The sequence below is a fragment of the Alosa alosa genome, chromosome 15, assembly GCF_017589495.1.
Source record: "Alosa alosa isolate M-15738 ecotype Scorff River chromosome 15, AALO_Geno_1.1, whole genome shotgun sequence".
Lineage (NCBI taxonomy): Eukaryota > Metazoa > Chordata > Actinopteri > Clupeiformes > Clupeidae > Alosa > Alosa alosa.
The window spans coordinates 18,951,744-18,979,179 of NC_063203.1; the positions used below are offsets into that span (position 1 = coordinate 18,951,744).

Consider the following 27,436-nt stretch of genomic DNA (forward strand, 5'->3'; position numbering starts at 1 on the left):
ATGGAGAACCTGTCCTACGTCAGTGACATTCTTGTGCTGGAAGAATTAGGACACCCTGAATCATTTGCAAATGTTGTATTTTACACACTGCTCTTTGTTTATATTGCACTGCTGATAACCAATTTTGGTGTTCTTTGTATCATCATTAGAGAGAAAAGCTTACACCAACCCATGTACTTGCTATTTTGCAACTTATCCGTCAATGATATCCTTGGTAACACTGTTATACTACCTCAACTGTTGTTTGACATGGTTACTAAAAACAGGTTAATTTCTTATAATGCATGTGTTTCACAGATATTTTTTACTCATACATTTGCCTCAGCAGCACACACCATACTAATCATAATGGCTATTGATAGGTATGTGGCTATATGTCATCCATTGCGATACAATTCAATAATGACAGCTAAGGCAGTTGCAGTCTTGACTGTGTCTGCCTGGAGTTTTGTCATTGTATTAGTCAGTGTATTAGTGGGCCTCACAATCAGGCTGTCTCGCTGTAGATCACTTATTCCAAATTTTTATTGTGACAATGCCTCCTTGTTCAAGTTATCTTGTGAAGATGTGTCTATTAATAATATCTATGGACTGTTTTACACTGTGGTGCTATTTTCCTCCTCAATGGGTACTGTTGTTGTCACATACATTAGAATTGGAGTCACATGCTGGACTAAGAAAAATGCAGAACTCAATAGCAAAGCCATCCAAACATGTGCAAGTCATTTAGTCTTGTATCTGATAATGTTACTATCTGGATATATTGTCATAATCATGCATCGGTTTCCAAAAGACCGCTTTTTAAGAAAATTCATGGCTATTCTTTTTCATGTTGTACCTGCCCATTTAAATCCAGTTATTTATGGCCTACAGACTAAACATTTAAAACTGAAAATTTTGCAACTTTTTAAAAGGAAAATAACTCACAGTTAGAATAATAACTCCTAGCATTTTGCCGCTCCTGCGTGTGCCGTGGTTGAAGTTCAACCATGTTGAACTTTGACCACGGCATCATAGATCTTATGTGCTGAGCCCGGTGGCAACCACAGCAAAAAATGTTGGGTTATTACCTCAACCAAGAGCAACCTGGCGGCAGACAAAGTGCATGCTGCATGCAATGTGAAGTCCCCTTGACAGCTAATAAGAATCCATCAAACCTTCAGTCATCACATTCACCAACAAGAGAGAGACTTTACTCATTATTGATCATGTAAAATCTTATAATTATAGTTATCTTTAGTTATCGTTCCTGGTGTGAACAGCCCTTTAGACTATATGTGTGAACCATTTCTTGTTGAGGTAAATAAGTAAAAATGCAATATTTGTAATATTTTTCATTGCATTACATGATTTTGTGACTTGTCAGCAACACACTTTGTAATAAAGTTGGAAGAGCAGATTTTAACTAGAAAACACAATTCCAGGGAATTACCAGTGCATGAAAATGCAAAACATATGGTGTGAAATATATTGTTAAAACAGATGATGTGCAACATGATGAGGTTTAATATAGTTGGAATGACTGAACTAGGTAGATGAGGTTTAATATAGTTGGAATGACTGAACAGTTAAATAGGTGGATAGTTTAAAAGGTTTAATTATTTGCTAGGTAGATAAGGTTTAATGTAGTTGGAATGACTGAACTAGGTAGATGATGTTTAATATAGTTGGAATGACTGAACTAGGTAGATGAGGTTTAATATAGTTGGAATGACTGAACAGTTAAATAGATGGATAGTTTAAAAGGTTTAATTATTTGCTAGGTAGATGAGGTTTAATATAGTTGGAATGACTGGACAGTTAAATAGGTGGATAGTTTAAATGGTTACATTATTTACTAGCTAGATGAGGTTTAATGTAGTTGGATTGACTGAATAGGTAGATGATGTTTAATATAGTTGGAATAACTGAACTAGGTAGATGAGATTTAAAGGAACCGTATGTAAGAAATGTATTTCAATTAATCATAAAATGGACCTGATATGTCACTAGACATTAAGAAATCATTTCAAATACTTATATCACTGACAACAGTAGTCCGGCCAGGATATTGTCATTTAAAAAGTGAAGTTGCAGCCCTCAACTGATGTTGATGTTGTCATGTGTTTTGGCCTGACGTGCCACCCTCCACCTATCTACTAATCACGAAGTCAGTAGTGTTTCGGCATCCGGGTTACCAGCTCTGCCAGTCAGGGGGGGGGGGGGATACACCACTCTACAGTAATTTGAAAGTGATTGCAGTACCAGTTTTGGTCACAATCTTACATACGGTTCCTTTAACCCTTAAAGGTGTAGGTTTTTGAACGTTCTAAGTTCCGCAACAATTGAAGGTTCTAAAATTCTATGTTGAATTCAATGAACCCAGATATTCTTTAGAACGTTCATTTCTCAACAACACCAGTGTGACGGTACTCCTTTAAGGGTTAATATAGTTGGAATGACTGAACAGTTAGTGGATAGTTTAAAAGGTTAAATTATTTGCTAGGTAGATGATGTTTAATATAGTTGGAATTACTGGACAGTTAAATAGGTGGATAGTTTAAATGGTTAAATTATTTTCTAGGTAGATGAGGTTTAATGTAGTTGGAATGACTGAACTAGGTAGATGAGATTTAAGTAATTATCCTGAACTATCTGTCAAAATAAGCCCCGCCCCTGAAACGTCATAAATCTATACGAATCATAAGGATGGATGGTTTAAAAGGTTTTATGCAAATTAGCCTGAACTAGGTAGGATGAGTGGTTGTCAGTTAAATAGGTGGATGGTTTAAATGGTTTGTTTGTTATTAATTATTGTTTTGTGATAGTTTCATGTGACAGTCATGTGTAGTCTGTAATTATCATGTGTCAAAGCCCCTGGGCAGCCATATTGGATGTAAAGTCATGTGACAGTCATGTGTCTGGTGTCATGTGACAGTCATGTGACTGGTGTGCCCCTGGGCATCCATATTGGATGTAGTGTCATGTGACAGTCATGTGTCTGGTGTCAAACCCTGCATCCATATATTGGAGTGTCATGTGACCATATTGGCCCCAAACCCCCATGTGTGTTTTGTGGATAATGGGGAATCAGATAAACTTTGTAAGAGTTGTATATGTTTAGTGGTAAATGGGGCTAAATACAAAAAAAAAAGAAAGAAAATGGAGTTGCCGAACCGGATTTGAACCAGGGATCTTTAGATTTTCAATCTAGCGCTCTCCCCAACTGAGCTATTTCGGCTGCAGGGCTTCAATGGTATGCAATGCATCCTACTTTGTAGGGATGGTGTTTTGTCGGGCATGTCTCTGAGTGTGTTGTTTGAGACCCCTTTCATGTCGGGGGTCTGCCTACTACCTACACATTACACTAGTGCTAATAACATTGTAAAAGACCTGTTTATGAGTAGTGGCGTCTGTATGCAGACACCTGGTTATCTATAAACCCTTTTGTAGTGGGTGTGTTTTGCCCGGCGTGTCTCTAGGATTGAGATTATAAATGCTGGGGGCGATGTATAGCTATCATTGTTAGCAGTGATTTTGAACAGAACTTACCATGGCTGACATGATTGAATCGGCAAAATCAAAGAGACGGATCACACTCACCCTGTTGGCGCTAAGCTATCGAATCCTGAAATGACTTATGCACCATAAAGGAGGAGACCTGAAACTTTTGTTAATTTTCTGAGTAAAACCTAATGATGGCGTGGAATACCAATGGTTGTTGAACGATGGGCGCATCGGAGGCTATGTTTTGACAAGGAAGATCGCGAGTGTGAAGCTATAACGCATTGACATCTCGATTTGGCGTTTTCAGGCGACATGCGCACATTACATTTCATTTTGTGATGCAGATTGGGTGATGTTTAGGGACTCTTGGAAGGATATTGTACAGCCTGCTATGGACAGTCGCTACACAGCATCATGGAATAGTCCAGCCTATGTCAAGTCTTACCACATGTATGCTAACTGTCCACAGGATTTCATTCGCCTGTCTAGCAGTGTATACAGAAGACCTACATATTATAATGAAAAAGAATTGAATGAATTCGCATATACACCTAAAGTGGAGTATCTTTGGAAAGACCGGCATGTTCTAAGTGATGTTTTCAAAAGGTTGATAGATTGTTCAAATGGAGTGCTGGTTTGGAAAGATACCAGGGCGTCAAGGCATGTCTCTTCCAGACGTGCCAAGATGATCTGGAACTGGCCAACCATTGTGAAGAAGCCGCTCCGGAATCAGCGCCCCCTCGTTCATGAAGCTTAAAAAGAGGTTTTCATAATGAAGGGTTCCTTTACTCTCAGAGCTGTTGTGAACATCATACAATGTCTCTATATGTGGATGAAGTTGAAATGACTGAAGCGCTTGTTCGGCCTGATGGTGTGGATCAAAGTTCAAGAAGTATGTTTCATCAAGAGGAATCAGTAATTGAACAAGAAATGATACATTATGACGTGGATTACTTGTGTGAGAGATTTGCGATGCTAACTTTGACGGATGATAAAGAGGATGTTAGAGAATGCCATCTTGTGGATGATGATGCGCCCCTGTGGGTGTACCTCCTACGGTAACAAAAGCGACTCTGAAGATAAAGGAGAGGTCACACATGATTGGGTAGCGGAGAAGTCGCCGCCCTCCAGACTACACCCCATGAATGGTTAGTGGTTGTATACGATCACACCAGCCGGATCATCGAGACGTTCAGAACTGTCGTGATGCCTTCAACAGATGTTAAGATGACTGATACGTGTGTATACTTTCAAAATACCTGTGGTGGGGTGGGCATGATGGATTGTTCAGAAGACTTAGAGATTGGTGTGTCATTAAACCCTGTATCATCAGCAGATGGAACCGGGACTTCTAAAGCTACTGGTGAAGACCTTGTTGGTTGTTTGGCAGAGCTACCTCTTGGACTTATCAAGGCCTGTGTGTGTATTACACTGCAACACATCATCACGCAGAAGTTACAGGAGGACTGTTTTGGATGTCAAGTAAGCCACCCCAGCCAGATTCAACATTCTTGCCTCTTTGAACCAGATGCGTACTACTTCCAAACAAATGTTGAGGATATAAAACATCGGCTATACAAAAGACCACTACTGCAAAGCGTGAATCATCTATTGGGACATTACGGCTATCAGACCCATCAAAAAAAAAAATTTGGGGGTCTGTAGAAGCTATCGTCTACTTAATTAACAGGGGAACCATACATCTGTGGGTATTTACACACTTTCAAGGAAAATCACATAAAGGATTGTGATACAAACATTATTCTTGAAACTCTGACATATTGGGACAATTAGCGGTAATGGGGAATTGGTGCTGTGGTTCAGGCCCACCAAAAGAGCGTGTGAAATATGAGCTAACAGCCTTACTGTGTAATGTCATAGCAGACGAATCTACATGTTATGCAACTGATATTGCTGTACCTTACCATCGTTTTAAAGCCTTAAAAATCAAATGACGCTTGCTAGATCATTGTCTGAAGAATGGTCCGATCTACTGAATATGGGATCCTCCGTTAACAAGGCGTATCATGTAACAGTGCATGAAATTTTAGAGAACATGTGTATGATTCGGCAAGGCTTTTTCAAGATAGGGCATATCGTAGCTCTTTGTACATATGTAACTGATGTATGTGTCATCAAGCAAAGTAAGAATGAGTCTGTGGATGTCTATGAGGTTGTGAATAGCCTAGTGGAATTTCTGGTTGCTAAGGACTTTGATGTGTGTGTTAAATTTTTAAACTACCTTGATTCTCTACCCATGATGGATATGTAAGCCTGCTTGCCAAATAAAAGATTGTGAATGCACATCGTGGTCTGTCATTAGTTGTATGGAGGGTGTCATGGAGGAGGTTCTAAATACAATCTACTACACACCTTCAAGTGAGGGTTCATATGGGGGTATAACTAGATTAAAAAGAAGCTGCCTTTAAAAAACAGGGATACATCTGTCCGATAAGGATGTTGCTGAATGGTTATCAGGGAGGATGCGTACACACTTCATAAACCTATGCGTGTCAACTACAAAAGGAATAGGGTGATTGTGTATGGTATCAACAGGCAATTTCAAACGGATCTGGTTGACATGTCCATATACTCCAGGAGAATGACCATGCTAAATATATGCTGGCGTGTATAGATGTCTTTAGCAAATATGCATGGGTGCGTATTTTAAAATCAGGGATGGCGGTTGCCGCTGCTTTTGAATCAATCATAGAAGAGGGTCGTATACCCCAGAAGTTGCAAACTGACCGTGGGAAAGAATTTGAATAAAAACAACATTCATCATTTCGCCACTGGGAGTGAATTAAAAGCTAGTGTCGTGGAGCGATTCAACAGAACTATTAAATCAAGAATGTGGCGTTATCTAACAGCCGCCAACTCTAAACGCTACTGTGACGTCTTACCTGATATGGTATCATCTTATAATAACAGTTACCATCGTAGTATCAAAATGAGACCTGTGGATGTGACAAAAGAAAATGAAAATGTGGTCTTTAAAAACCTGTATGGTGTAAAGACGGGAGCTGCCAAAAAATCTGTGTTCAAATACAAAATAGGAGAGCTTGTTAGAGTATCTAAGGTCAGAGGTGCATTCACAAAGGGGTATGAGGAAAACTACACACGTGAGTTTTTCACCATAGCAGAGTGTGTACATCGAAACCCACCTGTTTACAGGTTGAAAGACTATGATGGAGACATGTTAGAAGGTACCTTTTATGAAGAGGAGTTGCAGAAAATCCTCATAAACAGGGATAAGGCATTCAAAGTGGAAAAGATTTTGGAAAGCAAAAGAGTAGGTAGGACGCGTATGGTATTGGTAAAATGGTTAGGTTGGCCATCAAAATTTAACTCATGGGTCCCCTAAAAGATGTGGTTGATGCTTAAAAAAATGTCTTAAATCACAACACAACATACATATCCTTATTCACACTGGTGACATCATGGAGGACGAAGGGTTTTATGTGACTTTACCAAGCAATGCGTGCCGCGATATTTATCCTGACAACAGAATATCCAACTACAGAACTAAACTGGCAAAAACACTAACACTAAGGGGGGCTTGGGAGGTCGCTTTAATTGAGTTCATGTACCCCAAAACATGGGTTCCATTTCACAAAAAACATTCAAAATTCACAATTACCGATACAGCTACTAACATCCTTATTGTTGGTGAACTTCGTGAAGCTTTCTACAATAGCATTGCTGATATCATAGCAGAAATCAATAGTGTCGGGTCTCATATACAGTTTACCTATGATGAACTACTTCACAAAGTCCGTGTGACATCATCCGAAAGTGATGTTTCGCTAACATTCCGTGGGAAGCTAGCCAGGATTCTAGGTTTTGAAGATATGATTCCATTCGCGGTACCCCCCGGGAGCGTCGGTAGATACGCCCCCCACATTGCTGATTTGTATGGCGGGGAATATACATTGTTTGTCTATACAGACATTATAGACCACCAAGTTGTAGGTGACTATTATGTACCACTCCTGCGGTGTGTAGAAATAACGGGGGAGACCAAAAATATAGTCACAATCGGCTACGACAAACCACACTACGCACGTGTGTCTAAATCACACATTGACGACATTACCATAGAGGTGAAAAGTGATCAAAACCACAACGTGTCATTCAAGGCACGGCAAAGTGATTACAAAACTCCATTTCAGACCGGTAAAACAACTTCCAAGAATTTAAAAATGAAAGAATTTAATCCCTACGCGGACCCACATCGTTATGTTACATATTATCAAAACCAGGCGGGTGGCCATATTGATGGGTTCGCTGGGGCCCTGTCATGTATGGTGGATTCGGCTTGGGGGTCGCTCCTAAAAGGTCTGTACAGAATGGCTATGCCTCTATTGCGTAGGGGTATTGGACTCGCTAAACCGCATTTAAAAGCGGCAGCTAAAAATATCGTCAGTGATGTGGTGAGCAACGTCATGCAAGCCCACAACAGTCAAGAGGGTCGGGGTGTTAGTAATGCAACGTAGACACATGAAACGACCGCCAGGTGTGAGAAGAGGAAGATACACAAAGAAAAACAATGTAAAGGCTAAGAAAAGATCAGTGTCGAAAAGGAAGGCTCAGAGTAAACACCGGGGGAGTAGACCTGCTAAAAAGAGGCGTAAATCCATATTCTAACCATGGCTCTGATACACGGCATGTCGGCGGAGTGTGTCAAATCTGAGTTGGATCTTTTTACAGTGCCTATGACTCAAACGGCTATAGAGAAAAACACCTATGTTGAGATACCCCCCATATCAGCTCTGTCAGACACCGGACCCCTGGAGTTTTTTGTCGCGGGAAATGGTCAAGACTATATTGATTTGAATAATTCGCTACTGTATACAAGGTTAAAAATCACCTTACCCAACGGGGCGGACCTACCAGCGGGGGCGCCTATGGGTTTGATAAACTACCCTGGCGGCTCAATCTTCTCTCAGGTCGACATAACACTGGGGGATCGGCTCATATCGCAGAGCTCAAACACCTATCCATACCGCTGTATTATAGATTGTCTATTGAATTATGACCGTGAGGCCCTGGAGACCATTTTCTGCGGGCTGTTTTACAAAGATACAGCAGGCCATATGGATGTCGGGGGATCCTGGAGGGGCCAACGAAGGTCTCACAAAGAGAGCTGCATTTTCTGAATCGAGTAATGTTGTAGAATTGTTAGCTCCAATCCACAGCGACATATTTTTTCAAGAAAAATTGATGTTAAACGGAATTGATATCAAAATAAGACTAACTAGAGCGAAGGATGAATTCTGTTTAATGCGCAGTGATGCTGTAGCATACAAAATCAACATTCTTTCAGCAAGTCTTTTTGTGAAGAAAGTTTCTGTATCTCCGGCTGTGAGACTGGGTCATGCGCAAGCATTGCAGTCCACCACTGCTAAATACCCTATTGATAGAGTATGTCTAAAAAATTTCTCAATACCCGCTGGTACGCGGGTGGCTAATCAGGAAAACCTATTTCTGGGGGCGTTACCAAAATCCATCATATTAGCAATGGTCGATAATGATGCCCATACTGGATCATACACAAAAAATCATTATCGCGCTTTTAAACATTATGATCTGGAATTCCTAGCCGTTTATGTAGATGGACAACAATACCCGTCTAAGCGCTACAGCCGAAATTTAATGAAGCGCCTGCCCGTCACGGGAGTTTTACCAATTGGTGTTATCCACAGGAAGACATCTGAAAAACAAAGCACTGGTCATAAATCGTCAGGACTACTTGTCCGGTTACAGTATTTTTGCTTTTAATTTAACGCCTGACGAGGAGTGTGGCCAGCATCTGTCATTAATAAAGTCAGGCAATATCCGTTTGGAAGTTCGGTTCAGACAACCGTTGCCGAATACAATAAATTTGATTGTGTATGCGGTATTTGACAGTATAATTGAGGTGTCTAATCGAAGACAGATTTTGATGGACTACTACTGAAAGATCATGAATACTGTTGAATTATCGACTATTATGGATAATATATCCAAAAATACACATTTTCTAGGGTATTGGCTTGTGATCAGCTACCTAAAACACCCGTGTATCATCTACCAGCCTATGTGATAATTAATACACATAATTCAGACCAACCTGGTGAACACTGGTTAGCTATGCATTACATAACTGAAGAAGGTGATGTGTGTTTCTTCGACAGCCGGGGAACCGTCCAGACAGTGATATATTTCCTCCAAGCATATACACATTTCTGAAAAACATGGGTAAACGTCTGCTATATTCAAACCAGCAGGTGCAAGACTTTACGTCTATCACATGTGGTCAACATTGTGTGTTCTTTCTGTATCATATGTTGAAAGGGTTATGCTATGAAGATGTGATGCTTAAATACTCTGAAAATTTAAATAGAAATGATAATATGGTGTCATTAATTGTGAAAAAATTACAAGGTTGTAAATGCATGTGTAATATATTCACATGTGTGCAGCATGCACAGATCAATGATAAGTATCTAAAAAAGTGTTGAAAAGGCTTCATAATAAATAAACATGTCAAATGACATTTCAGAGTTGGGTGTTTTTATTGAAAAACAAAAGGATAGAAATACACACATTATAAGTCATACCTGTATCAAAAGTCATACAACCTTATAAAACATTATAAACATAAGAAAAACAAAGCAGAAAAATTACAATTTACAAAATATTACAACATCTGTGAACATTAGACATAAGCAATGCATAGTAATCATTACAAGATTTTCTAAAATTCAAGCCATGCTGTTGCATCTAATTGAGGTGTTGAAAAACCAGGGGATTCTGATACCGCTCTAACTGGTGTATGAGTAGGTGTACTATTTCTTTTCAGGGCTGTGATTGAATCTTTAACTAGTCTATTTGGTATTGTAGAAAGAGGGATGTTTAGCATAGCAATAGCCCTCAGAAATTCATGCCATCCTTGAGGTCGCCTGCGATGGCTCACAGCTTGTGGCCCGGTGATACTTTTTACCAGATCAAACACATGCATTACCTGGAATGGTTGTGCCGTTAAAACAAAAAGACCCAGAATCGTCCCACGATGCTATGCCTTGAGAGTTGTACATCTTTGCTAATATATACTCAGCATTCCTTTTGCTTCTCAGGGGTACATTTTTTAAAACCTCAGAGGCTACCTGATTGTTCTCAAAAGTGGGGGGCGTAGCCTGTACTGCTAAACTCTGTGACACATCATCGGATGATGACTGCAGTGGTAAACTCAGTGTCAGTGTGTTCGTCTCAAGGTCCCCTGTTTAACCAGGGCCAAATATCTCTGTTATAATGACGTATAATGCAGGGCCTTCTCATGAGGGGTCAGGTGTGTTTTACTCAAAACATTTTTCATAGCTACTTCCAACTCGTTTTCAGCAGACTGGCGCAGTGGGGTAGTTACGACATCATTTTTTAAACGGTCCAACTGTCTTTGTGGTACCAGATACATTTTCTCAGCGTACTCCATTACTTCTAACTCTGTCTTGATGTAAACAGACTGGTTATGAACGGCAGAGCAACACTCAAGAGGGCAGGAGAAATCCACCTTTCTGGTTAATAGTGCGTCTCTTTGTGCGTAGGGCCAATTTTCTTGTCAGCCAGTAACTTTATCAAAATCGTATTTTTACGTAGTTTTTTATATTGTATAGCTGTTAAGGGTATAGTACCACGAAGAATATTCAGTGTCACCTCGCAGAGAGCTAAGATTAACTCATCTGACGCAGAATGTAAAATGACACGTCTCTGGGGCGGTTTAGCTTTAAGTAAACGCCTCAAAAGAGGCAAATTTCTACCGATTCTCTCAGACATATCTGTGTCTCAGTTTGTTTTCTTCGGCACATAGACAGCCTGATGCTCCAAAAGCAAATCTGTTCTGAGGCGGTACAAATCTGGGGTTTTTGGTTTATAGTCAATCAACAAATATCCGTAGGGTTTCTCAGTGGCATTTTTAAAAGATTCAAGAAAGAATTTTGTGTTACCGGGGTACATCTGTCTCGCTAATACACTGATTTGGTTGTTATCTCTAGGGTTTTTGAAAACAATTAGATAATCAATTGGTCAACGGAACATCGACCACGACCCTCATCACCCCGCCTACTGTATGCCATAGGCCTTATTACAAATGCAGATCCAGACAGTCGCCACCCCCTGCCAATACGTTTTTAATTGTTTGATCCTAAGCCCCATACACTAACTGCTTACATCCCCCTATGCAGAGTAGTTAGCAACATCAGGGCAGACACATGGCTACCTAGCACAACCAAAACATATCATTATAATGACTCTACGTGCATGCATACAGTTGTCACTAGCCATATACAGTTCTCACAGATACATTTGTGTATGTAATCAGTTAAACAGGACGACAGCGTCTAGCCCTCTATATGGAGCATACATGGAAGGGTCTTCAAACAATAAACTCAGAGACATGTCCGGACCCAACACCTCCTCTACAAAGTGTGGGGGAATCATAGACCCCCAATACATACATACATAATTAACCATTGTGATTGTAGTCAGTTAAACAGCACGCCTGAGCCGAGCCATTTGTTTGATAAGACACATGAAAGGGACTTCAGACAATAAACTCAGAGACATGGCCGGGCCCAACACCTCCTCCGGGGATAGACCCAACCCCTCCTCCAGACATAGACCCATTTGGTCACACACACGACCCCATGATTCTAGTTATAAAAATTACAGTACATCGGATTTGGCCGACACCTTTTTAGCCAAAGCGTCTAGCAATATGCTAACCAAATTAAACTTTTTTAAAAAAATTATTTTTTAATCCATATCTCTCAACATCTCTAGGACTTATCAAAAAATAAACGTAAACTTCTTACTACACTCAGCCATTAATATAGTTGCTAGGAGTGGGGATCGAACCCACGAGGATGCAAACATCCATTGGTTCTTAAGTCCAACGCCTTAACCACTCGGCCATCCTAGCAGCACACTTTGTATTTAGACCCATTTACCACTAAACATATACAACTCTTACAAAGTTTATCTGATTCCCCATTATCCACAAAACACACATGGGGGTTTGGGGGCCAATATGGACGCCCAGGGGTTTGACACCAGTCACATGACTGTCACATGACACTACATCCAATATGGATGCCAAGGGGGCGTGGCATTGTTTGACACCAGACACATGACTGTCACATGACTTTACATCCAATATGGCTGCCCAGGGGTTTGACACCAGTCACATGACTGTCACATGACTCACAAAACAATAACAATAACAAACAACACGTGGTGACAACCACGTGGCTAATTTGCATAAAAAGGAGGCGTGGTTATGACGTGATTTATGACGTTTCAGGGGGCGGGGCTTATTTTGACAGATAGTTCATGATAATTACTACTGTAGTCTTATTAAGAGAATGAGACTGTATGCTTAAAGCAAAGATTCTAGAATCTTTGGCTTAAAGCCTGAGAAACTGACAGTTGATGCAGGTGGCCGGAACACCTGGCCTAGGATTCTAATTGCTTAAGTGCTCTATTATGATGTCATCAGCCCATGTTAAGTCTATGGGGAAATTTTGAATAGTTTTTAATTAATAGTTTAAAAAGTATAAAAGTTACAAAGATGAAAAACACAAAGCCCCCATGTCCTAAGTAAGACCTACGTAACATAGTTTGAATGAAGTGTCTACGTTAAACGGTTGAAGCTGCATTAAATGCGTTAGCGGAAGAATAAGAATAAAATGCCTAGGAAGAACAGTACAGTGCATTTTCATGCACTGTAATTAGCTCATACTTGTATGCGTTTCTGGTTTGTAATATTCAAACAATAACATTTTGGACAATGTTAAATACATCAAGTGTGTTGTAATACTCTATTAAAGTTACTCTATTAAATTAATAGTTACTCTATTAATGGGAAATTGTACCAGGAACATAAATTGTTTGTCTTGGAATAAGTCTGAAAAGTCTTTTACTAGATGATTGATTGTGTTCTGCATTTTTATTTTAGGAGGATGAGCTAGAAAGTCAGACTCTATCACACTAAAATGAAAATAAAAATGATACATCCTACAAACAATCTTGGATTACACTTTTCTTGACAGTATTGACAAAGAGTGACATGACATTGTCATGAACGTGTCATAAACAAGTCATAATTGACATAACACTTCTATTATTAAGTGACATTTGTTTTTTTGTAATAACAAGTTAGGGTTAGAGTTAGGGTTCATGTGTCATGACAGTGTTACCACACTAGGTCAGTGTTACTGACGCGCACACCACTTTCAGAATTAAAGGAAAATTCCGGTATTTAGCACTTTGAGTCCCTTTTCTGGTTTGTTTTGGATGAACTAGTGGTGGACACCGACATTTTGATGGTTAGTCCTGGAGACAATGGAGACAATGCAGACAGGAGATCTCTGAAGACTGTTGATCTTTATTCACAGTATTGCAGTGATAGTCCAGCATAAATGATGTCCAGACCAGGTGTCAAGCAATAGGGTGATGTGAGATGTCATCAGCTGGCGTCCCCGATGAGATCTGACTAACAGGTGGCTGCGGTCTATGTTTTATACTCCTTAACCTTGGGGTTGGGCCCTCTCGCCACCCTCAAAAGATACCTGTTGGCCTATCAGCATCCACCAAGGTTACGATTATTGGTGGAACCCATTGTCTCATCATGCATAAAATTATATTCAAAACTGTCTTCTTCTGGGTTTTTCCCAGATTCTGTTTTTTTCCAGTTGTAACAGGGCTTCTTATCTTGCCACCTTGCTGTTACCACCATTACATCATCCTCTCGCTCTTGACCGTCTAGCTAGTGTCACTGTGAACTCCTTCACCCCCTCGACCGTCTAGCCAGGTGTCACTGTGAACTCCTTCACCCCACTCCTTGACTGCTGGTCTGGTCTGTTTAAGATGTGTACAGGCCTTGAAGTCTCATAGTAATTGCAGGAATATCAAAGTTTATAAAAACCATACATGCATCCTTTAAGTCATAGAAATCCACCACAACACAAAGCAATGGAAATTTGTGGAAACTTTGTGGTGCCCATCTGTAGCGTTTATTTTTACAGTTTGTAAATGCACACTGAATCACCATGTTGCCTAGTCCTTAGGTTCCAATCTAATACGTCAATACCACTGTACTAGGCTACTACTACAGTGCTGCAGCAGGTGTCCCGACTGAAGTGCACAAGTTTGTCTGTTTACTTTTCAGCGCAGTACTACCAACCGGAGCAAAGTAAAATTCCGCCGCTGCTGAGAAAATAGTCCCTCAGCTAGTTAGAACGTACTGTGTTTGTAGCGGCTGTAGCTTAATGTTGATATGAGTCGATATGATGTTAAGTCGTGGACATTTTAACTAGTAAACTAATTCATGTAAAATTACAATCTTCACACACACTTCCCGTCTCCCTTTCTCAAACACACGCACAAACACAAATGCACACTGTAGCTATAACATTGTGGATTTGATTTATCGCTTCCACTGCTGTGCCCTTGATCTAAGTACGTAACTCTGAGTTGCTCCAATCTGTAAAGGTCAATTGATGGTTCAAGCAACAAGTTTCGCTTTGACAAAAGATGATGTGACAAAAAATATTGTCTGCTAGGGTGTCGCGAAGCTTTTTGCGTACATCACAAAATTTGAAATGGCAGACATTGTCGCTGTACTGGAGTTTGAGTTCTGATGTGGGTTGCCATAGTTACAGTGTAGGTCTGTTTACTTTTGTTTTGCAGTGAGATGTAAGGGATAACGGCAGCCGAGGTGTCCTGTTATACGGAATTAATGGACGAGGGCGAGGGGCAAAGAACCCACAACGCGCAGCGGAGGGGAGTTGCCTCCGCCCGAGTCCATTAATTCCGTATAACTGGACACATCCCGCTTATCACCACTGTAAAGCCATGCCTTTATAGCACGCAAAGGAAACACGCGGTTCCATTTAAAAAGAAGCCCACTAGTTCAGCTTGTTGTAGGCTACAACTTTCGTTGGCCCTATAACAGCAATAGCATGGACAGTTAGCTTGTTTACAGTTGATTCCATTGTTGTGAAGCCTGCCTCCAGGCTCAACCGTCGTCCTACTATGGTTGTTATAGTTACCATTCATAAACATTGATATGGAATGGCAATTAAACTTTTTTTTACCAGATCTACTTCATAGGTGTCCTGTTATTCAGAATTAAAAGCCACCCCGCCAGCCAATCAGAAAAGAGATTACTTCTCTCTGGGTGATAAGTAAGGGATAATGCCGGAGGTGTCCATTATCAGAAATAAATGGACGACGCGGAGGCGTGACCCGTCGCTTCCGCGAAGTCTATTTATTTCTGATAATGGACGCATCGAAGGGCATTAACCCATTTATACCATGGTCACTTACGAAATGAATAAATATGAAATCAATTATTAATACTAAATGAGTTTTAGAGCTAAAATCGTTAGTTTTTTCAGCTGTTTATCGCAACGCTGTGGAATGTTGATAAGTCACAGCTGAGCGGACTAACTCAGGCGTTGTCAAGCAACGTTACATGATACAAAGTAGGCTAGGCTATCATTTCAGAAGGCCAGCGCACTAGCTTACCGTGTCCAGAGGATGATGCGAAATTTTGTTTCAAAGAAAGTCCACAGATCATCAATCGTTTTTATTAGGCTACAGCAAATGTGCTGTACTCAGCACTCTGATCATCAAACTATTTAAACTTAAATGCTACATTTCCATTGATTGTAAATTTTGAAAGAGATACTGCCATGTCCATCATCGTTGCAGGACGGATATTTAAAGCTTGTGGCTCGCTACTACCCTGACCACTGCTTGAGATATTGGGAGATGACAAAATGTTGCTCCATTGTCGTCTTTCCTGTACTGATGGAGCCCAGTAAGCCTGAAGACTGCTCTCACAACGATGCCCCGTCACCGACATGATCTGGCGAGTTTCCAGCCCAGCGTCAGAGTGACGACCGACAGCTGTGCTCCGGAGGCTGTGGTAACAGACCATACTCGCCAAATATGTTAAAAGAAGTTACAAAATCACTCATGTTTTCTTTTTGTCTGTCTTTCTTGCCGTTGTTATAAATAAGTTGTAACATATTTAGTCTCCGTTGCCTTGGTTACCAACTAGCGTTTGAGCCAGCGCAGTGATTTAGAACTGTCATCAGGCAATTCGACCGGAACGTCTTTTTATAGGTGTAGTATATCACTTTTTAAACAACACCCTTTTCAACCTAGACCATGGTATAAGTCATGTTAATGTCCAAGGGTTTTTAGAAAGCAGTTGACATTCTATTCAACAAGTTGTTGCTGGTGCTAGACCAGTGGTCCCCAAACTACGGCCCGCGGGCCGGATATGGCCCGCCACCTCATTTTAGGTGGCCCCATAAAACATGTCTGTGGTATATAGGATCCGGCCCGCACAGGAGTACGACATCGTCAAACTATAACCTCCGTAATTTCCCCCATTCATTCTCTATGGCGGGTCTTAACAGTGCACATGTAATACTCTTTTTGTCTACTGGTGGTTGTTTTGGCGCTGTTTCGCATTTGCCATCGAAAACGGAATGAAATGTATAGTAGGCCTACTTGTAAACAATGTAAGAGGCCTCTGATGACTGCATCAGTGCTCAAAGTATTCTAAAAATGTATCAATTAATTGTTAATAACAAACTAACTTCTATTCAAGTCATAAATCTGGAACTTTCTGGTATAATTATTTATATTTTTTATTCACTCGTTCAAATGTTCATACAGAGTTCTCATCAGGTGAGTGAAAGTTAGAATGGTGGTCATTTCAGATGTTTCTGCCACCACTTCATAAAACTCAGTTTGAGAACTTCAAATTATTTGTAGGATATTGCTTGTTCACAACTTGAGCTGTGTAGCCTATGCAAAGTTCAGAATTCAAAATATACTTTTGGGACTCCCTGCTTATAGTTTTGAGAATGCTATTATTATTATTTCATTTGAGCTACATTTTACACTGATATGGCATGATGGCAATATAAACACAGATAACAATGGTATTAAATTGCAATAGCCTATAGATTAAATGGAATGGAATATTCAACTAAGGTAGACTGCCTTTGTTCACAGCGCTAAGCTATTTATGGTTACTGATATACTCCGAGTCTCTGGCCCTCTCTTAGAGCCAGGCGTAGTGAGCTGGCCCTCGGAAGAAAAAGTTTGGGGACCACTGTGCTAGACTATGAAAGCCTACAGCTCTGTGACATCTGTCGGCAACAGTTTGTTTTTGTCGAGTGACACTTGTGGCCTGAACTATAATTTAACCTTGAGTCTCTTTGGATTAAAATGCCAGGTGAATAAATTAATAAAATAGACAAAAAGAGCATTCACATTTTGGAAACACTGACCTGTGGGATGCAGTAGGGTACAGCGGTCACCCTTTAAGTTAGATCATTGTTGTTATATGTTGGTCTCTTAGGTTCTCACTTTAACTACATTCTGTTGGCCTACAAAGACTGCCTGAGACTTGTGTTTGTCTTTCCTCCTTCTCCAGCAATCTCTCAGTGGACCTTTGTTTTTTTGTGTGTGCTTTGGGAGGAGGGGGGTTGTCAGAGAATTTGTGGTTGTTGAGATTGCCAATAATAGGATATAAGTAGTTCTGCAAGACAGGTGAGAAGTTGGGATTGTCTATGAATGCTACGAGTTTCCCATTCCTAATGCTATCCAAATCAAATCAAAATATAATTGGCATATAATATAAATCTGTGCTCAAAAAATAACTGTATGAAGAAAGAGATCAATGTCTGGATCTGATTCTGTATCCACAGTTGGTCAGGGAACAAGGATGGAAAACAGGTCCTACGTCAGTGACATTCTTGTGCTGGAAGAATTAGGACATCCTGAATCATTTGCAGATGCTGTATTTTACACACTGCTATTTGCTTATATTGCACTGCTGATAACCAATTTTGGCGTTCTTGTTATCATCACTAGAGAGAAAAGCTTACACCAACCTATGTACCTGCTATTTTGTAACCTGTCAGTCAATGATATCCTTGGTAACACTGTTATACTACCTCAACTGTTGTTTGACATGGTTGCTAAAAACAGGTTAATTTCTTATAATGCATGTGCTTCACAGATATTTTTTAACCATACATTTGCCTCAGCATCACACACCATACTGATAATAATGGCTATTGATAGGTATGTGGCTATATGCAATCCATTGCGATACAATTCAATAATGACAGCTAAGGCAGTTGCAGTCTTGTCTGTGTCTGCCTGGAGTTTCGTCATTGTATTAGTCAGTGTATTAGTGGGCCTCACAATCAGGCTGTCTCGCTGTAGATCACTTATTCCAAATTTTTATTGTGACAATGCCTCCTTGTTCAAGTTATCTTGTGAAGATGTGTCTATTAATAACATCTATGGACTGTTTTACACTGTGGTGTTATTGTCCTCCTCAATGGGTACTGTTGCTGTCACATACATTAGAATTGGTGTCAAATGCTGGACTAAGAAAAATGCAGAACTCAATAGCAAAGCCATCCAAACATGTACAAGTCATTTAGTCTTGTATCTGATATTGTTGCTGTCTGGATTCATTATTGTTATCATGCATCGGTTTCCAGAAGATCGCTTTTTAAGAAAACTCATGGCTATTCTTTGTCTTCTTATACCTGCCCATTTGAATCCAATTATTTATGGCCTACAGACTAAACATTTAAAACTGAAAATTTTGCAACTATTTCAAAGGAAAATAACTCACAGTTAAGACAGTATCTCACATTGTGACTGTTAAATATTTCACACATTTGAGGAGCATTGAGTTGGCAACCATTGAAACAGCTAACATGTAATGTAAATGTTACAGAATGTTGTGATTGCAAATGGTGAAATTCTTTGACATAAGAAATACAAAGTTGCAGATTCACAAACCCAGTTAATACACTGGATAGTGCAGATCTTGTGATGACTATTATACTGGATGTGTGAACCTTTCTTTCTGAGATAATTGAGTAAAGATGCAATATTTTAATGTTTTTCTTTGATGATTTTAAATGAGTAAATACCACTCTTTTTAATCAAATTGAAAGAGCAGATTTGAATCTACTTCAATCAGTCAGATTTATCTTTCTGACCAATAATTATCTATACTAGGCTTGTAATCTTCAAATAAATTAATTGAAGATTACAATATTAATATTACAATATTAGTGACGATATTAAAACCACCAAGCTGTACTGCAAAGATTGTTGCTCCATTAAACTTATTAACCTTCATTTAGAGTGCCGTCCCTCATCAGCCACAATTATGACTACACACAGAGGTACACTATAACAGAGTGAGATGGGCAGGTTTGAGAAAGGCCTCCTGTCTTAAGTTAGAGGGCCATCAGGGGACAAAAAAATCTAATTTTCCTGCCAGCCTGTTCTTCTGGCAGTATGGTTGTCACAGTCACTATGTAAGCACTGGATCCTTGAGTTTTTTTATTATTATTTATTTAGAATCGAAAAAAAAAAATTGTGGACAGTACATACATGTACAAGTGCAATACATACAGTGCCCGCCAGAATTATTGGCACCCCAGGTGATGATTACTGAAAACAGGTATAAAATCATTTATTTAGTGATTTACGGTAATCTCACAATGACAACTATGAGGAAAAATCCAACCTTGAAGGGAAGCAAATTTATTCATTTATTTCTTAATGAGATCTCATTAAGAAATACATGTTTAACAAAAACACATGTGCCACAATTGTTGGTACCCCTGGTAGATCATATATAGAAAATGTAACAGAACCATTTTTCCATTCAACATCTTTAAGTTAATTAGAGTGCAGTAGAGTAGCAGTAGTTCATGACTTTCTTTTTCAGTAAAGTATGAAAATAAAGTGACAGAGGTCAAATCCCCTAGTCAAGACAAGAGAATGTGCTAATACAATTACAACACAACACTGTAAGTCAGTGAATGGCTTAAAAAAAGTTATTTGGTTGAAAATGGCCATATTTACAGTGAAAACAATAATTAAAAGGTTCTAATCAACTGGAAATGAGTACAAAGATCCATGTTTATCTGGCCCCAGGCGCAGTGAGGAGGATGGCAACAGGCAAAAAAAACATAAGAATCACTGTTGGAGTGTTACAGAAAAAAGTATCATCTAGCAACTACCTGAACCGTGGCACTGAGGATGAAGAATCTTTTATGGTATGTTGGTCTCAAGGGCCCACATCAACCTGGCTCATAATCACTCATTTGTGATTTGCACCCCCACCCCCCCGGTAAAAAATGAAAATGCAATATTATTCTGCTTTAATCGCCCCTATCTTCAGTTAAGATGTTCAGAACTGCACCAATTTTTATGTGTATGATTGACCTGGCATTCTCTGGGGGTATGCCAAGTTTCATCCATGGGGGTCTAAAAAAATTAGGTTATGTGTACATTTAGTGACTGTACACTCATTGGCCTGTAAATGGCGGTGAACACATATACACATGCACACACACAGGCACCCACATACTATCGGTATTAGAACGGCCGATACATAATTTCAAATTCAGTAGGATTAAAAGAAAGCCAAAATAAATATTCATCATCATCATCATCATGGCTGCATTTTCAGTATTGGCGATAAGTAGTCGTTTGTCCACTAGATGGCGCATCGTTGCAGTGAGACGTAATTTTGTTGGAAGTTAAAAGTGGGTTGGAAAAACGATGGACGCTTCCTACAAGGACTGTAATTTACTGCAGCGAACATCTAATAAGGATAGGACGATGTTCACATGAATTGTAATTCCCATTTCTTCTTGAAGCCGAAATAAATCTGAGGATGTTTATCGGACATGCTTGGTTTTTACTGCAGGTACGTTAATCTTGTAATATCAATAAGGACCTAGGTAATGTTACCGTTAGCGTTGGTTGAGTGATGGAGGCCCATTTGATTGATTGCATTTGTAGAAAACTATAAATGCGGTTATACCAAGCAAATTGATAGCAGCACTGTTTGTATCTTTCGACTGTCATTTATTGCACGTGCTACAAAATCATTCTGTGCAATGGAAGATTTACCAACGTTACACCAGTCTGATACAGTTTTGCTAAACATGCCTGAGACTGAGACGCCTGTTTATTTTGTTTTAAGTGCGTGCAGGGTGTGAGAGGGGAATCGATGTGCTTTGATTCCAGCTTGGTAGTTGTAGTCTGTGAAATTAAAAAGCACGTGTGTGTGAAGTATCCAAACAATGACACCTTCATTTCATTATGGCTGCTTTAGCAACACACCTTAAGCTACTGTGTAGTGGGTCCCATTTAGTAGTGGCTACTTCATTCGCGCTTTCCTTGACTCATGGAGCTGCGTGAATGTTATTACAACTTTTCAGCCACGATATGGCAGTTTAAGTCCGCTTGATACTGTAAGGCGTAAGCCATTGTTTTCCAAAGGAGATTTTATTTGTGTCGCCAGCATAGCCTATTGACAATTTATGTTGTAAATAGGCCTACCTTATAATCCTACCTGTAGCTTAGGGAAGTAGGATCTAGTTTACCTGTAGCTTTCTATTAGGATCTAGTTTGTTAGTTACCGTTTTGTCATAACTCCCTGATGCATTTTTGCATTTAGAATAGCCAGAGCGTGTATATATCTCAATCGGAAAATTAAACAATATCGGGTGCCTATGGACTAGGCTGGGTGAACCCAGCCTGATCTGCCCACTATTTATTTTTTGATTTCTTAAAATATTGAGCTTGGTCTGATGAAAGCCAGACTAGCCATGGACATCAGTTACACAATGCAAGGGAACATGAATCAGCCTATATTTGCACGAACAATAACGGACAAAAGCTCTTCAACTTTGGCCCGTTAAAATGTGTATGAACAGTCTAGCGACGCATTTCATCAAGGCCCATTTGGACATGTCAGTTATTTGCATCACTGGTTAGATGTAAAACAGCATTTCGTTTCAGACTACTGTTACTTAATTTGTGCATTAACAATAACGTTTCAGACTACTGTTACTTAATTTGTGCATTGACAATAAAGTATTACATGAACTAAAGATGACTAAAATCTTATGTAGAAGAAGAAACATTCACAAAAAATCCATCCATCCAAAAATGACCTTTGTTTTTGATAGCTGTTGAAAACGGCATGGAACTGACAGAGATGTTTTTGTTTATAAATACATAAAAAAATAAATAAATAAATAAATAACATTATGCTGATACCTTTTGCTTTTCCCAAATACAATGTAGCCTACAGGTGTAAATGACCTTTCATCAATCCAGTTGCAATGGATGAACTGTGATGAACTGCCCTACTTGTGATTGTTTAGAGATTTTAAAGGTATTATAACAATGCTACATCTTCTTTGGCTATTCTACAATCTATTCACCTTTTCAGCACCAGTAGGCTACTTTCTGTGCAGCCGCACACACACACTCAGGCATGCCAAACAAGCATACACGAAAGTTTCAAGAGTGGGGGATGGAGTAAAATATGGAGACAAATTGAAGTGTGATTTATTTTCGCGGAACGGATGTACAGGACTGAGCGGCGGTCATATTTTGTACCGCTATGCGGTACATCTAGTTAAAGTTTACACCACACACCGCTACAATGTTAGTGCGTTTGTGTATTGTGTTGTGCCGTTGGTTTGTGTATCTCATTGTCATGCTGAAGCTTATTAAGGCACTTTGATTATACACAGTAATATTGGAAGTTCTCAAATGATCTGGCCGCACTGTTTTGTAGGCACACCCCCATTAAGGGAGGCTATAATTGAGTTGTACTGTGCCATTCTGTTGTTTATCTTCACATATTGAACCCTATTTAGTCACCTGCAAACTTACATTTATTCTTTGATTTTTGACATTCCTCAAATGTTCGCATAACATCAGTTGCTATCTGGGTTCTGTCTGGATCTTCTTCCCTTACTACAATTACAACAGAAACCTGAACCAGAAATCTGCGACACCCAAGGGGAGGCGGTGGTTGGCGCTGAGTTTGGTGACAATCATTCCAGGTGTTATGGTAACTAAATGTGTGTGCTGTTTAGAACATATTCTTTTTATCCTTTTCTTGTTTCCATTCAAGCGTCAGCATAAAATTAAACAACGCTATACTCTGTCTTGCATTTCCTTCCCTGACTACCACCATCTAGACTGGAACATCTGAGGATGACCATCAAAATATCTCTGACACCCATGGGGAGGCGGTGGTTGGTGCTGAGGTTGGTGACTAGGGCTGGGATAAACGATTATTTTTTAAACGATTAATCTAACTATTCATTTTTTCCGTTCGATTCTATTATCGATTATCTCCCATTAATTGACTAATAGCAATTTATACATGTTGATTTACATATCTGAATGAAAAAACATGAATTCCTTAATATTGCAATATATGTTTATTGCTCTTAAAATTCCAAAATAAAAGACTATACAAGTGCAAAGTAATGCATTCTTAGTCAGAGGTAGCATTCAATAAAGTTCAGTAGTGTATAGGTCTAATTGAGTGCCTGTCACTTTAAGATGTTCGTGAGGGAACCCTTGCAATTGTAACACAATTGCACACAGTTAAAAGGCTGCTGATGTGAATGCAATTCATAACGTAGTTAGTTCAAATAACGGTTCATACTTCTCCTTGGGACAAGCACTTTTGAGTCTTGGAAAACGCTTTTCCATTTACAGTACATTGGGATTTTGCAAACATTCTGTGTCAGAGTCAATAAAATGAGCCCTGCATGAGTAATGAAATTGACAAGCAGCTGTAAGTAAGCATGCTAAACTTGACATCCAAACAGTATTCTAACATTAGCTTTTAGATACTGCTTGATTGCATAACTTAACTTACCTTCCACAGCAGCTGCAGCAGGACCTTATCCCCAGGCCACACAGTCCCAAGACCTCTTGCAGCCCCGGCAGAGTGTGATGGTGCAGTGGAACAATATGAACCTTTTCTACACTACAATATTACAATTACATTACATGAACAATTACAATATCAGACAAACCATGTCACATAAGGAGTTAATGCGGGAAGGATATGTGGTAGCCTGGTCCTTACCGCCTGTGACTACGTTTCTCTGCGTCATACAGTCTGGAACAATGTAATCTGTCTCCGTAATGGGTGGATGCTTAGTTTGAGGTTTAAAATCATTGGAGTTCCCTTAACCAATCAGCAACGTTTGGTAATGACGTATGCTGTGCACCGGAGTTCAGGCTCTTACGCTTCCCACTTCTGCTCTCAGTAGTAAACAGACCGCTGGCTAGTTTGTAGGCTACCTGACTGCCAGGGCAGTCTCTTTGTAGTGGATATATCTCTGTTGCGCCAGCCACAGACCGAGAGTTGTATACCAAAAGCGTCACGTCACCGAGATTATATCAGTTCTTGTCACACGCCAGTTTTCCTCTTATCTCTTCTCGCCGCTTATCAGGCGATTGTTCTACGCAGCCCGGTGACTTCAACAACATGATAAGCATGTAGTACACTTGTGCGTTTAGGTTTAGTTATCACCATCTGATAAATCAAACTTTTCCCAAAGCCAGTTGGAAGGAGAGTTAAACGACGTCCTTGCCATTTATAAAATTGACAAGACAAGCCTCTTGTTCCTGCTTTAATTGTGTGATGCCCTCGAGAGTTGAGACAACTTCGCGGATAGCTTCTAGCGTCTCTTCCTTCGTCGCCATTGTTGCTATGCTGTTGAACTACAAGCAACTCGGCAGGCAAGTTCTGCGTCATCACTCAACTGTTCGCTGAATGGCTCGGCTGCACGCGAGCCGTTTCACTAGTTCGCCCTTCTATATGATTGCTTCAGCTAGACTAGAATGTATGGGAGAAGTGCATGTTTGGCAAGGTAGCTGTCCGTGGTCCTGGAGTGCCTGGAGCAGATATCGCGATAGAGCGATGACCGCTTGCACCCCCCTGTGTAAGGGGGATGAGTAACAGGGCAATTGGTGAAATGGAGGAGTAGGGGGAGGAGGGGGGATGATTTCGCGAACGTCAGAGCGTGTGACGTATGGAAAAGGAGGTCGGCTTAAATAGGCCTACCCTGCGGCGGCAGTGGGTAAGTTAATTGCTGTCAATCATCCCGAAGCTCCACCCGAACTTTGTTTAGAAAACATAATTTCACTAGTTCGCCCTTCTATATGATTGCTTCAGCTAGACTAGAATGTATGGGAGAAGTGCGTGTTTGGCAAGGTAGCTGTCCGTGATCCTGGAGTGCCTGGAGCGGATATCGCGATAGAGCGATGACCGCTTGCACCCCAAAAGATCACAGAGAAAGGCCGCTACCAACTACATAAGTGCTTGCTGAGCGAGTCGTAAATCCGCTAGATTGGAGCGGATGTAAGACTGGTAGGCATCCGAGGACCAACGGCCCAGTATTTTAATTTGTTGCTCCGATAAGCTGTTGAGCGCAGCTGTTGTGGCAGCTCCTATCCTGAAGGAGTGTGCGGAGTAGCGATCCGCGGGAAAACCAGATTTGACTAGAATGGTTTTTTAAGAGTGTCTGGAATCTGTGGCTAGATGATGGGTAGCCCTTCGCCTGACAATTTAAGAGCGGGCTAGTAGACGAAGCTTGAGCTGACCGATATGAGATGTAGTGAGATAGGTATTGGAAAGGCTGAAGATCTGAGGCGGAGTTAAATGGATATGGAGAGTCCTTTTCGGGACTGATCGGTTTTACGATGTTTGATGGTAAATCGAATGGTGTCTTGGTCTAGCTGCTCTAGATCTGCGATGCACGGGTGGACATCGGGAATGAAGAGAGACGAAGGGCATGTAAACTCGCTACATCTCAGCAGCCCAAAAAGGCCAGTAGAAACATAACGGAGATGGTGGAATCGGAATGCGGTGACATGAACCCTTTGCGAAGGGTAGCGAGGCAGGTGGCGAGAATGCTTGAGGTAATGGGAATGCGGGAGTCTTGGGGGACTGGATATTGCCTACGGATACCTTTAATTAACAAGCCTATCCCGGTGTCGGAGAAGGGGCATTCGGAGCCGTGGGGGCGTTTGTAGAAGAAATGAATGCCAGCTAGGTAGACTCTAATGGAAGAGACTTTGATCCCGAGTGAAGTGTGGGCGTAGGTGATAAATGATGATATGGTGACTGCATCGAAACTGGGAAATGGTAGTGAGTGCTTTGAATGGAACTGTTTGAAGCACGACCAAGCAGTCCAGTAGGACTGCATGGTCCTGGGTGCGAGGGCTTAGAGGGCTAGGTCGACCGTGATGGGCTGAAGATAGCTGAGGGGGTGGTTTATAGGAAGATGGTCTCCGAAAAGCTGGGGAGTTGATGGTCGGGGTTGACTAGTGGACACTCGGCCACGCCGTGACTGGGGCTATTGCAGAGGGGACAAGATGGCTTAAGTCCTAGAAAAACGCGGTTATGGAGCTCCATATCGAGCGCGCCCCAGTAGGGGTTTTGGTTCCAGAGGCCGACTCTGGCAGCGCATTTAGCTGAAAACAGCCGGTGATATGTGTAGAAATGAGCTCCCCCGTAGGATACGGCTAGACCGGCGATGATGGCCAGGTAGTCGTTCAGCTCTTTGCGTCGGCTGGGGAACGCGAAACAGATGACTTCCGTGTAGTTGGTAAAAGCTACGGTGAACTCGGGAAATGACAGGGTTTTTGATGCTGGGCCAGAATTTTTTAGAGAAAAAACCAGTTCGCCGCAAACTAGATCCCGGTTATGAGAGGGAATAGGAAGGGAGGGAAGAATGGTAGAAAGGTCTACGTCTGCACCTGACAAGATGAGGTTCCTGGTGGACGCTGTGACGGGTGGTGGTTCGAATGCTGCAGCGTGAGGAGGCGGTGGCAGGGCCTGTGCTGTGGCTAAAGAATAGTTTTGCTGCCGGAACGGGACGTCGTGGTCCGAAGCACTCGCTGAGTGCTGATGACCCGCTGCTGCGGGCTGGTCTAGCGCGGAGCCGGGGAAGAGATGGGAAGGGAGAAAAGGGGGGAGGGAGGGAGCGGTCGCTGACGCGACCGGAAGGGGAGC

At 40.8% G+C, this 27,436-nt stretch overlaps 2 protein-coding genes and 2 non-coding genes across 4 annotated transcripts; 2 read left to right on the top strand and 2 right to left on the bottom strand.

The window, feature by feature from the left end:
- LOC125308333 (putative gustatory receptor clone PTE03) lies at positions 1-933 on the top strand. The gene has a single exon (XM_048264759.1). The coding sequence runs from the start codon at positions 1-3 to the stop codon at positions 931-933; it is 933 nt and encodes a 310-aa protein (XP_048120716.1).
- A 2,215-nt stretch (positions 934-3,148) lies between these two features.
- On the bottom strand, positions 3,149-3,220 carry trnaf-gaa. Its single transcript has one exon. It is a non-coding gene; the product is annotated as a tRNA-Phe (tRNA).
- Positions 3,221-12,357: 9,137 nt separating this feature from the next.
- On the bottom strand, positions 12,358-12,442 carry trnal-uaa. Its single transcript has one exon. It is a non-coding gene; the product is annotated as a tRNA-Leu (tRNA).
- Positions 12,443-18,271: 5,829 nt separating this feature from the next.
- On the top strand, positions 18,272-19,273 carry LOC125308362 (olfactory receptor 52N2-like). Its single transcript, XM_048264819.1, has one exon. The coding sequence runs from the start codon at positions 18,272-18,274 to the stop codon at positions 19,202-19,204; it is 933 nt and encodes a 310-aa protein (XP_048120776.1). The 3' UTR covers positions 19,205-19,273.
- Positions 19,274-27,436: the final 8,163 nt, after the last annotated feature.